Source organism: Ciconia boyciana, chromosome 7 (genome assembly GCF_034638445.1).
Source record: "Ciconia boyciana chromosome 7, ASM3463844v1, whole genome shotgun sequence".
Taxonomy (NCBI): Eukaryota; Metazoa; Chordata; class Aves; order Ciconiiformes; family Ciconiidae; genus Ciconia; species Ciconia boyciana.
Genome location: NC_132940.1, coordinates 61,011,824 through 61,025,285, shown reverse-complemented (window position 1 = coordinate 61,025,285; position 13,462 = coordinate 61,011,824). Strand labels below are relative to the sequence as shown.

General features: G+C 41.1%; 1 protein-coding gene across 1 annotated transcript in view; it reads right to left on the bottom strand.

Annotated features, from left to right (window-relative positions):
* The window catches only part of SPATA16 (spermatogenesis associated 16), an 80,703-nt gene that overhangs the window by 15,928 nt on the left and 51,313 nt on the right, over nucleotides 1–13,462 (bottom strand). Inside the window, exons 5-8 of the mRNA XM_072867995.1 lie at nucleotides 13,043–13,190; nucleotides 9,765–9,911; nucleotides 9,413–9,525; nucleotides 2,206–2,370 (exon numbers count right to left, since the gene is read on the bottom strand). Coding sequence (XP_072724096.1) covers nucleotides 2,206–2,370; nucleotides 9,413–9,525; nucleotides 9,765–9,911; nucleotides 13,043–13,190 — 573 coding nt within the window. The remainder of the gene's footprint in view (nucleotides 1–2,205; nucleotides 2,371–9,412; nucleotides 9,526–9,764; nucleotides 9,912–13,042; nucleotides 13,191–13,462) is intronic.

The following is a 13,462-nucleotide window of genomic DNA, read 5'->3' as shown; positions in this document are numbered from 1 at the left end:
TGCCTTTGGGATCCTTGCTGTATCAGTGCAAATTGCACTATTATGAATTCAGTGTGTTTTAAACTTTATACAACTTATACTGTATGTGATAATAAACATTTGGCATCTTTAGCATTTTCTAACCCACACAATTTAACTGCCTTGCTTGGTCGTAAACTCTTATCTCAGTCTTACCAATGTAAAGTCAGAATGACCTCAGAGGAATTACTTTAAATTTTCACTAGTACAAGTGAGATTAGAATTTGGCCAGCTCGGTTTTCTTCATGGAAAAATTTAGATATCTCTTAGAAATGTTGCCGAAGAGTCAGCATGGGTGCTGTGGTTCTGACCCCATGGACATGGGGGGTTGCCTCTGTAGCATCCATTGAGGGCTGCTGAATCACACCAGTACAGCCCAGTCCTGCGCATGTTTCATCCTGCCTGGACCCCGGTGAAACGGGGAGGATGACAGGTAGGCTGAGAAAATGAGGATCTTTCGCTTGCTCTCTGGATGGTTTGGATGTGCAGACCCAACGATGGGCGGCAATGTTCTGTGCTTGACGCTGCTGGGATGTGGTAGGGAAATGGTCCCTACTGGCACAAGAGGAGCCTGTGCCATGCGGGCTGATGCCACTGGGAAAGGTAAAGCCCATTAATCACTCCCTGGTGAAGCCACTCTGCAAGTTCTTGCTTGCAGTCTTGTGCCTTAACACTGTGGTGCCTGAAGTTTACTAAAATATTCTGGCTACAAAGCATCTGAGCCTCCATTTGCACACATAGACTACAGATACCTTTTACAGCAGGATGACAGGACAAAGAAAAAGAAATGAATGCTGAATTAATACATTTTAATGCTCTGGACAGGATAGTTGCTAGAAATTTTCTGCCTTTACTCTTTTAAAAAACATTTTTACCTTGGGCTCAGTAAACAAAGCATATGAGTTTTGTGGAAAGGTTTACAATCTGTCACCTAAATCTCCCAGCACGGACCCTCGTTCTGCCCAGTCCTACCCCTAAGAGCCTGAAGACCTTTGTCTCGGGTGGCCTAGAGCCTCCCCCAGAAAGCTTTCCAGGGAGGTCAGGCTTATGATTACTACATGACAAGATACAGGCAACAGCGTAATAGCCTGTGCCGAACGTGTGATGTACTGAAAATATTGTACCCTGGAGAAAAACCTATCACTGAAATATGTACCAATAACTCAGGACCCTTTAGTCAGCCCTGAAATGTGGGCCTGCTGAAGTTTAATACTAGAAAACTTGCATCAAAAGGAGAATGTCTTTTAATAACACAGTTTCTTTGCAATGTCATTTCCCCTTATCTCGAGCCCAGACTTCAAAGTCTGGCAACCACCTCCTGCAGTTGCAGGCCGCTGCTCGTCTTCCCTAAAGCAAGCTGCTGTGAAGCTTTAATTCTACAGAGCTTAGGAGCTTTGCAGGACTGCAAACAAATGTCAAGGGACCGGCTTTGGGAAAACCAAGAGTTTTTAGTGAACCGAAGTTGGATCATCAAAATTGGACTGCATTTAAACGCAGGGACTGTGGAGGGACTTTTTCTTTTTTTTTTTTTGCTAGAATGAAACGCTTAAAATTTGCATGTACGTGAGCTCCCTCCTTCCCCCATCAGAAAACCCGACAGCCTCGGGGGAGAATAACCATACGGTACTTTCTGATTGCAGGTTATCGACGTACTATTAAGCTATTAATGACTCTAGTCTTGCAACAGCCCTGCTAGCATCACTGCCCTCATTTTACAAAGGGAAAACAAAAGCATAGCAGGTAGACGGGTTTATTCAGAGCCAGGGAGCAAGTCGTAGATGGAGCCAGGAAAGAAAATCTTTTCTCTCCTTTCCTCCCTCTCCTCAGCTTTAACTAGATTTGGCCTGTTTTGCTGCAGGTGGCTTCTGATGTTAGACATCTTAAAGTAGCACGATCTGAATAATTGCAATCATCTTCCCAGACTGATTTGGGGAGGTTTGGGGGAAAAGAAGAGGTTTTAAAAATATGCCTACAGATGAGTCATGCTGGTTCTATAAAAGTCATCCTTGCAGGTGATTAGCTCCTCCTCTGACAAGGCACTGCAGTCAGATTTTAAAACTACTTCAGGTCTGCACAGTCGAAAAATGACTTCCAGAGTAAATTGCAGCGCAGTGCTCTGCCCCAACCCTTCCCTCCCTGGCTCCCTGCCTCTAAAGGCCAAAACAAGTATTAGAAATAAATACTTACCAGTTTGGCATCCTGCTGACTGATGTCCTGCAGGTAGGGAACGGTTGCTAGCTCAGCCATGGCTTGATTAATCACTTGGGACTGTTCCTCGACTCTCTGCAAACGGCCGAGGAGGCTGGCATAATGCAACTTCTCTATCCCACGTGAACACGCGCAGAGATTGTCCTGTTTTCCCAGCAAAAGCAAGTAGGTTAGAGGAGAGTCACAGAAAACACTTATCCTTTGAGTCCTATGCCTTGAGGCTTATCATCATATATATTTGTGCTGGTAATACTATAAGCAATATGGCATCCTTTAAGATAATGCTACTGACAGTCTTTACAGAGGAAAAAAAAAAGACTTTCTTTCCAAAATCTCTCTAGTAGTACTAGAAAAATAAATATGTAGTCATAATATATGTGAAGGGGAGACAGCAGATAACAAACATGAATGCAATTTTCTCATTTGGAAATGGCATTTTCATAATCCCCTCTGTTAAATTTTATCTGACTTTTATGGATTGCTTTTAAAGTTTCAGTGAAGAGGTTGAGGAAACTGTGCAGTGTGTCAGCTTATGGTTTGTTTGCAGACTAGGCAAATCCATAGTTTTCAAATATATAACCTCGAGGGACTAAAACCTGCAGAGGTGGTCTCTGATCCTCCAGGCAGCTAGGCACATGGTAAATTTTAAGCATGTGAATACAGAAACTCAGCCAAGTGCTTGCATAAAATCTCAGCACCTGCTGAAGTGTTTGATGGATGGCAGCCTTACCACCATATTTTCAAAAGTATTCTGATGCCAAAAATGCAAATAAGCACCCTACTGAGATTTTCAAAAGCAATTTGGCCTAGATTCCCGACGAGATGTAGCCATTGCATATCTGAATGCTCAGCCCTTCTGGGTGAAATTTCCATTCATCTAATCAGGGTTTTGAATGTATTTAAGTGCCTGAAATTCCAAGAATTGGCATCAATTTTCAAAACCCCTTCCTGTATTTTTAGTAGACCTTTGTTCTGGCAGTTGCATATGGTGGCACATTGATGCTGCCATCTACGTACGCTTCCAGGTAGGTGATTTCAAGTCCAATCATATATTGAACAGGGTGAATGGAAAGTTTTGAATGACATTTATTTTTCAATAAATGGTGTCCTGTTTTTAAAATGAACTTCTCTTGGCAAAAAATCTTGATCTATTGGTTTGATGTTGATCTTGGTTTTGCAGAAATTTGCACTAGGCGAGCATAAAGTGTTATCAAAATGACTGTAAACATAGTTCTTGTATCAAGTCTAAGGATTTAATAACAAAGTTGTTCTTGCTCTCTATACATCTTACAAGAATAATAATGGAAAAAAGCTTCGTTTTCTTTTAACCCTAGAAAAATACAAATAATCCTGGTACAGCTAATTTTATCCCTTTTAATATAATACCTAATATACTTGTAAAATAGTATAAAATAAAAGACGATGCATTGGAGACCAGTGGCAGGAATGCAGCTATAATCTGGGAGCTCCAGATATGAAAGCAACTGAAAAAGAAAGAGTTGAGCCAATGAATTGGTATTTCCATTAGCTGAAGGAGAGAATCAGGGACTGCACAGGGAAGAGGAGCTCTGGTCAGCAGTTCTCTGGAGTATTGCAGATAGCTCCAGTCAGCTGTGTTTGGAGAGGTTAATTTAATCCCAAGCATCATGGAGCAGAGAAGCCAGCGCGGTAGGAGATACCTCTTTTGAGAGAAGTGTGGTTTGATTAGTCTATTAATGAAAATGCCAAGAGCTTATTATTCTTCTCAATAAAACATAATGCAGGGCTAAATTCCAAAGAGAGCAAACTGAAAAAGGAAGGAGAGATAAAAGACAATGATAGCAGAAGGACCATTGTGTATAAATAGGTACAAATAAGACTGGGGTGGCAATTAAGCTTCCTATAATTCAGGTTGAAGGTCTGCAGTGTGTTTCACCACGAGCAGAAAAGACAGAAAGCCTAACTAGTTCTAAGATGGATTTTACTCTATTTATGAATAGGATATTAGGTGACACAAAGGTGTATAATAGCAGGTGATTTGACTTGAGGAGCCAAGAGAGCCCTTCCAGGCCTACCTTCTTATGAGCTTCTGCTGACCAACCTCTAAGAAGGGAGACCAGGACAACCTTCTTGCAAACTATTTTTATCACTTGAAGAGTCCTTTTCTGAGGACCTGACCTAGTATTAGTAGGAGACATCAGCAACAAAAAAAGATTTCTGTGATCTCTGATATGTGAAATTGTAAGTCTGACACAGTCTAGTTAGCGTGGCATTAAAGCAAGGAAAAAAATGGAGCCCCATCTCCACCTGATCATCGGTGTTTGAAAGCCAGATAGCTGTGTGCATTCCCAGGTAGAGCTGTGTGCATTAAAATAAGGAGAAGCAATCAGTTAATGAGAGAGCGAGCTCTTATCAACATGAAATAGTCTCACAACATTTTAGATGCAGCAAAAGGTTTTCCCCTGCTATTCTTGAAATCCGCCCAAAACCTTTTTGTGTAAGCACTAAGAAATGAGTATATTGAATCACCAGCTAAGAAAGCAGGTAAAAATCCTCTCTCATCATGCTGTGTCTGTTGGGGGCTTCTCCAATGATTAAGAAAGTTAAGGCAAAAAGAAAACAATTTTTTCTCTGCTTGACTCTCCAGAAAAATATGAGAGCATGCCATGTAGCTATGGGAAACAAATTGGGCATCTGTGCCAGCATGCACTCTGTGGACATAGCAATGATATTTAAGTTTACAGTATGCTGGGAGTAAATAAATAAATAACGGACAGCGGGGTTTTTTGAAGGGATTAGAGGAGGTTGAACATTGTCAGAGGTGGTGTTTCGGTGACACCGAAAAATGCAGAAAGAGAAAGTAAATAACTGCTGCTGGCAGGAGAAAAAAATTCCACGGGGAGCTGAACCACATGATGAGAATTACATGAACTATAGCAGAATTCAAGGGGCTACTAAGCTGCAGTAAAAAACATAATAAAGTGTCCAGGCAATCAGATGAAGACGAAAGCAGCTCAAGTAGGCACGGTGAAGGTTAAGTAAAGAGCAACCTTAAATGGAGACTTCAGTGGAAAAGAGTTGGCTCCTTTAACAAAGAGAAGAGATAGACATTTGAGGAATCAGGTTGAAAAGTAACCAACAAATGCAGTCTGTGGAGTCACAGTTGCATCCTGGTTAGAAATGCAGTAACATATTGAGACAATAAATGATTAAATTATGAAGCTGTTACTTTCTAGATGGGCCTCACCCCTATTGTCTAGTATTCCAAGGAGAATTTAAAGAAAAAACTAAAAATGAGCAATTGATGGACTTTCTTTGGAGGACTTTATTCTTAATAGGCAGCCTTGCCTGAGGCGGGGGTCCTTCCAAGAAAGCTTTCCCCAGAAAATTTTTGCTGCACGAATTCCCTTTAGACAAAATTAAAAAAAAAGGTGTTTATCCCCAGAGGCATCTTTGAAGACCTTCCTTCTAGGAGAGCAATAAGGTCCTGATGCCTGAGGATCAGCCCTGGGACATCTTCAGTCCTCTGACCTTGGGATGAAAAAGCACCTACAAAAACCAGATCAGCCTATTCTGGATGGAGCTTACCGGCTCTTGCCAAATACCCAGCAGTAACAACCGGAGCAAAGATAGGACAGGCTTTCATTGCAAAAGGAGCTGGAGAGCATGTGAGAGGAGTGAATCATGTCATTTCATGTAATGAGAATTTTGGGATGATACCCCCTCTTTTCGCTTTTCTTTTTGCTCAAGAAAGGAGTCATCCGTTATGCCACTTCTATTTATAAATAAAGTTTAATTGCTGAATGCTAGGAGTGCTAAAGAAAAAGAAAAGCAAAGTGGCTGGTCAGCCTGGATTTAAAGCAGGATCTGTCGTATCCCATACGTGCGGCATGTTTAACCATCAGCTTTAAGAGCACCACTTTACAAAAGTCTGGAATGCCCCCCGGTAGTAGTTCTTTTCTATTGTGGAGTCTTTAGCGCTATTTTTCAGCTCAAAATCTGAATGAAGTTATGCCTTACAAACATCTCTGTAGTGTATTGTAATAACAAGTGGAAAAAATCCATCATAATGTTTCTTTAATGCCCTTGGTATCCTCCAGAAAATGTGTGTGCTGAAATCTGTATGTAGTAAACACTTTCCCTCTACTTAAAAAACAGACAACAAAACAGTGAGATCTGTAAATGTATGCATCATGCTGTGAATCATATGGTAGGTTTTGTTCACCTTTATAATATGAGCAGTCTAATAAGCCCTCCTGGCCACTGGTTCTCCTGTTAAGTAGCATGATGTGCCATCGACATGGGGCTACAGCAGGAGAAAGGCAAACTTGGTGTGTACAAAGCGGCTGAAATTACCCCGGTGAAATCACTTCATAGAATAACCACTCGCCGGTGCTGGTAATCTTGATTGGAATACAAGTAGCTGAAGGTCTGACTGACATATATTTTTTAAGGCACATACAATAACCTTTGTGTCATGGTATGTATTTCTGGGTAGATGAGGTTTATGGCGTTTCCCCACCAGCAGCAGACGATGCTGCGTGGGGACCAGATTGCAACATCCTCTCTCACATGCTTCTTGCTTTACAATACACAAGTGTCCCCTTGATTTAAATGGGACTGGCTGTTCTTTATGAAGAAGGGGGGCCAACAGAAAATGCTCTGCTTTTTTAAACCTTTAACTTCATGTCTTACCAACAGTGGTGTGTATATAAATCATATAATTAACTCTAGGTTGTGTAGCTGCAAAACTGAGGTGGAAGAATTGACTTATATTAAGGGTTGCCGTGGCTTAATAAGCTTTGCTTTAGCACTGAGATGTTTTTGTCAAAAATAATCTGATTAGGACAAGCATTTTGGATTGTACGTTTGCGTCTGCAAATGAAGAAGAGGGCAGAAAGGAATGTTTATTCTATTAAAAACAAATATATTCTTTTATCTTCTTAAAGTAAGTTGTAAAGCTAGAGTCTGTATCTGAAGGTTGTCTTCCAGAAGTTTTTAATTTAGTTTGTGTGTGACAGAAATATGATGGAATCGTATTTCTAGCTTGAAGAGAATTTTGGAATACTTTCAAGGAAGCAAAAGTGGCCAAATCTCTGCCAGGCCCATAAAGAGATTTTAATCACTAGTAGCAGAGCAGTTCTGGCTCTGTGCCTATCTGTATTATCAGGTATAATCAGCTTTGTCATTTGCTCTTTGGGTCAGAGGTTCTGTCTTGCCTGGATCTTTCAAGGCTATGAAAACGGAAGGGAAAGCGAATATGTTTCCACCGATGATGGATGTGGAATTGGCAGCTGTTTGTTCTAACTCAGTGGTAATTTCTTCTGTCTTGGGGCTTTCCTCCTCTCCATTAAAGCTCCCATACTGACCCTCTGGTGGCTGGTTATAAGTCTATAGGACCAGGATTCAGGCCTGTTATCCTGTTCTCGCTGCTGCTGGAAGCGGCACTTGGGTAGACCTCGCCTGAACCATGCGGATGCTATGCTGACCTCCTTGGAAACAAGGGAAGTTTGCTGCTGACTTCAGTGGTGCTGGGATTTCACCCTGTAATTTTGGGAGCCTTCTTCTGTTTCAGCAAGAATATTTAAATGTATGAGGCGAGGTCTAGAGCTGGTAGAAAATATTACTGTGTAGGAACAGTGTAAATGCATACAGCTAGTGGGGTCTGGCTTGGGAAATCCTAACACACCACTATGCTCTCATCCCTTACATGATGAGTTTTTCTTTTTCCTATACCCTGGATAACAGATGCCGCGTATCTCTGCTTGAACCATGTGGTCCTGTTCCTCCAAATTCATTTACAGAACAGGGTAGTTATGGGGAATCCAAAAGATATCTGATTTCAAAGTTTTTCTCTTCCTGATACTCTTTAGAAGCTGAATAACTGCAATAGAGGAATCTCACCTCTAAAAGCTCTGTGTTATACCCAAAGAGAGGACTGTGGGGCCGAGCAAAATTTAAAAAATTGCAGTTTTATTGAGGCTTTCAGAAAGACCAGGGTTTTATTCTGTATCCAATACCCAACCCACTGCCTGTTTATACTTCTAGCTTCTTAAATGTTCGAAGTACAATGCACACAGCAATAACAGATATTTCACTTTCCCAAAGATGCCACTTCTATTAGCCTGCACATAAATAACTTGGGCTTTTGGTCATCCGAAGTCAATAGCACATGGCTTCAGGAAAGAACGGGAAAGAAGCAGCTGTGTGTTTCCTTGAGGATGTCTGCCCTCAGCCTGCTCCGCCTGCCTCACACCGGTGCAGATGCTTTATGAGCACCCATTTTGGCGAAGCACTAAGCACCTTTACCTCCCACTAAGCATGTGAGTTCAAGCACTTATTGTTGTTTCAGCAGCTGCTCTCTGAGAGTAAAGGAGATAGAGCTTCCCCAAATATCTAGCTAATGTTTCTTCCTTTCTAGGGGTTGCTAAGTAGCAGTTTTTGTCAATCTCCTATCTGGTATCAAAACCCAAGAATATAAATCCTGTGATTTGCTAAGACACCCCTGACGAGGAAATGGCTCCGATTCCTTCAACATACAGAAAAGTAAAAAACTGTTATTGCTAGGGAAAAAGCGTTAACATTAGCATTTACAATCTGGGGAGGAGAGGCTTCTTCCACTTATTTTCAGGAGAATAATTTAAGAATTGCATTAAAACAGTCTAGTCTACATGCAAATTTGATTTTTGACCTTTTGTGCTAATCAAAAGCCATGGTGTTAAAAAGCTGTGTACATTATTGCAGAAAGTATGGAGTAGAATTAACTAATATACCTTCAATATGGTTGTAACAGATTTGAAGGTTATTTCACATACTTCACGACATAGGGATCAGGATCTAAATCACTAGAAATGCTTCAAGTAGCAATTATTAACTCTTGATGGAGATCCTGATGATATGTGTAGTATACTATGGGTATTAAATATAGCAAGTAGTTTTGGCGGTTATGTGAAGTAGGGATATAATATAATAGGCCATAAAGATTTAAGAAAATTGCATGCAAAGTGATTTTTAAATAAACTGGGTACACTGTTAAATAATTAGGGCTACTTTTTAAAAGTATCTAAAACCCAATTGAACTCTGTTCCTAATGCAATTCACTGAGCATTTCTGGACACGGGAGGAGCATGTGCAGAATGAATTACCCACCAAAAAGCATGTCATCCACACACACACAGGCTTCACAGAAAGTGAATTTTATACTCACAGTTAATTTGGTGCTTCTTATAAAATCCATTACTGGCACGATATTCTTCCCAGTGCTATCCCAATATCTTTTTGTTTCTTCTTTTGTGGGAGGACTGAAAGGTGCTTTCCGGTCTAGGAAATGAAATCACAAAACCATATACTGTGTTTATTCATATACATTTTCCATAGAGGATCTAGTGAGATGACAGGCAAACTGGAGGAGGAGAGAGGAGGATGGGGAGAGCTGTCTGGACAGTGAGGGCTGCTGGCACAGAGAAATGGGTCCCAAGAAACCCCCCAAGCCCCCTCATTTAGCAAGGATCATGGAGGTCACCCCTGAGCTATCACAGCTATCAAGCAAGTTGGCGTACCTGAAAAGATCGGCAGTTTTCTACTTGAGCACCTTTCCAAGATTTTTCCAATATGTTTTTTTCTGAAACCCAGAGTCAGTAAGTACTGCTGGGGAGGCAGGGACGGCCACTTAGCCGTCTGTGGCAAGATGTGAAGTCCATGAGGATCTGGAATAGGGAAATGAAAATAATTTCCACTGTCACGTTTCTTTTCGGTTGCAAGAGAAGTTACTTTTTTGGAGGAAAAAATAGGAAGTCTAAGAAGGAGTGAAATGTAATCCAGAAAGCTTGCCAAAACAAAGGTGACGAAACCAACCCATCCAGCTATAACTGGGTTTTGAAATTCCAGACTTTGCAACCTTTTTCATCAACAGCTTAAGTTTTGCTGATGCATAAGATAAAACATGTTCTTCCCATTTATGCAGTTTTCAATGCTGATCATCCAAAGCATTAATAACTCAACACTTCAGTAACATAACATCCTGATCTTTTAACTGCAAAAAAAGCCGTTTTGTTGTTCCCTGAATTTATGAGGTTTGATTTCCTACGGATTTGTGCTTTTACCATCACCACCACCATAACCCCAGGCTTCCTGCATGTCCTTTCTGATCCACCCAGCTGGCACGTGACAGCATGTGCTGTGGCTTGGCCAGAGTTTGTGACTGCCACTGCCAAAAAACCTGTGTATCGGCTGAGTTGGTCTGCCCTGACCTCCGCGAGGACAGATGCTCAGAGCAATTGTATAAACCACCTTTGCTTAGGGAACCAGACCGGTCCTTTCCTCCCTCCCCTTCCCCTGCAAAAAATAAACCTAGATTGAATGTCAGTGTCACTTTTCACAAAGGAGTGCTCTGTTTTCAGTGAGCTCTGCTTTTAAGATGCCAGGCTGTGCGGTCACGGTGACAAATGGAGAACCCCACTCAGAGCTCTCCGGACTTACCCCTGTATAAATCAAAGCGAGTGGACCTGATATTTCCCTTGCAGCATGTTCTGCTTCTGACGGATTCTCAATTTTGCAACAAACTGCATTGTATACTTGGATTTAAATGTGTATCTGCTCCTTTTCCTTGGAAATCGATTCAGTCCTTACACTCTAGCAGAACTTGGACTAAAATTGGATGGATGATTGTTACAGAATAGGAAGGTTATTTAAAATAACATGTTCGTGAGATGTCTGGTATTTCACACCCACTGTTAAAATGGGGCTTAGCTCATATTTTTAATTTCACCTATGTGAGATAGACCTGCAGGTGGAATGCTCAGTGGTATCACACCGACAATGAGCTAAACTTGTTGCTTGTGATGTTTTTTTGGTGGGCAGTGTGATTTTTAGGTCAGATCTGAATAGATAAGTTGAGAAACCCCTACTAGGCTGACTTCACCTAACCCTAACACCGTTGTGAGTTATCTCAGCATTGAGTCTAGGGAAAGGAGCAGCATCCACTCTCTCCGAGAGGGTTTCCAGGACAGAAAGGAGGGAGGTTGGCAGAGGTCCTGCCTGCATGAGACCTCTCACATCACTGCACTCTCAAAACCTGATACCCATATTGTTTTTCCTTGGCTATCCCATTTAATTCCTAGAAAATTCAGTGATCCCAGAACCTGCACTCAGAGAAATTTGTGTAAAATTGAAGCAAGTCTTTTAACCAATAGATTTTTGTAAACAAACATATTTGAGGGCAGAACTGTCTCTATTCAATCTGTTTTATAATTGACTAAAGTACTATAGGACTGGGATCTTCTACACCTTTTTTTTTTCTTTCTAGCTTTTTCTTATTGGGAGGAGTGAGAAAATGACTGGTGACACTTTCAGAGAGATTCAGTGATTTATGAACACAAACTGAGTTTCAGTGCAACACTTGCACACTTTTGCTGTTTATGTGCTCTTGGAAGTCTCACCCTTGCTGTAAATTGAGAGGATTATGTGAAACATGAATGTATCTTTTTAAAAATCAGATTCAGGGAGTTTTGTTTTATGCTCCTTCTAATGCCAATACTTTTGCCCCTGGAAATTCTCCACAAAGTGACACCAGCAAGTAAACGGTAGACAAGGACTTCACAACCTCTGTGACAGATAAGTCCTTATTTTCCCTCCTCAAACAACCCCAAAGCTACTGCCAGAAACTCAATACATGGGTCGTCTGCAACTTGCAAAACACGATCTAGTTTTATACTGGTTTCCTAAAGCAAACCAAAAATGAATAAAACGAGTTTACTTGTGTTAAATATTTGCACAGTTTTGTGGTAAACACTTGGTTTCCTAATTCCTATTTGTGCTTTTCAAATAGATTTTCTTTTCCTCCCCAAAGACACAATGTGTATCGTTTTGGAAGCCTTATTTATCTGCTGAGTGCTGGGGCTCAGCGGTGCTACAAGGACTAAGCCGTCATCTCTGACCTGGGTGTAACTCTTGCAGGGAGCGGGCAGCATCTCAGCCTTTCAGACCACCCTGCTGGAAGCGGCAGTGAGGGCTGAGCTACACATCTACTTTGTGTGACGACGATAGAGGCTTTCTAGAATTTGACCTGAGAAATGTACTTTTCCCTTTGCGTTTCTCAATCACCAACTCAAAGCCAAGCGTTATCAGGGTCAACTATGTTCCAAGTCACCAGGTTAATGATAGTAAGAAATGCCTTTTATTCCCCTGCCTCTCTTTTGCCAAAATGTCATGCCCGTTCCTCTTGAAATAAGGCTGTGGTCACCAGAATTTAAGTGTCTGTTTATTCCAGGAGATGCTATTTGCGTTCACTCTGCCAGGAGATGACAACAGGCTCTGCAAAGCCCTTGTTCACTCTGGCTCCTACTTGTCTTCAACAGGCTAAAGGAAACCTGGCTACCTATTCCCGTCCCTGCAGCTGAGATCCTCTCAAAGGTGGCGGTCAGTCCACTAGTGCTTGTAGAAGGGAGGATATTTTTGGAAAGCGAAGGCCTTGCTGCAGGGATGACCATCAGTGACTGATGGAAATCCACGGAGATGGGAATGAACCTGGGTCTCGCTGTCACCACAATACACTGCAAATCTACCTTTGAACAAAAGATTAGTTGCAATAATGAAATTCAACAACTGAAACATGGATAAAAATAATCTTTATGGGGATTTGCAGTGTAAAAGTCTGTGCTTCGCTTAAGTACTGATTTGATTACCTAAATCATGTACAATCAGAGCAAATCTCAGAAGTTAATTTCCTCCCCCAGAAGTGTAGAAATGTAAAGGTTCATGCTCCAGACTCAAACTCTTTTTGTCAGCCACACACACAAAGAGTATATAGTGCTTAAGAGCATGTGAAATCTGCTGTTACCTGTATATATGTGCTCCACGTAATCAGGGTGCTTTTTAGCAAAGATGTCCTTTATCTTGTTTATTTTGTCAGCCTTGACTTCTGTCACAAATGGTGTGTACATAACTGAAAAAGATTCTTCTCTAGTGATGGCTTCTTCAATCATAGCCTAAAAAAGGCAAAGAAATGATACATTTCATGTCGGTTAACGGCTAGTTAAAAAAAAAAAAAAAGAAAAATAATTACTTTCACAGATGATATTTTCCCTTTAATAATTGCACAGTCATGCAAAGATAACATATTTTGGTCTTGAATATTAATTAGAGGGGAATTTAAATTAGTTCCAGAAAACACTGCCTATCTATACTCAGAAAATCAATTTAATGGAGAAAGAACATTTGTAAACAGTTTTCAATGCAGCGAGCCTATGTCTTCAATGAG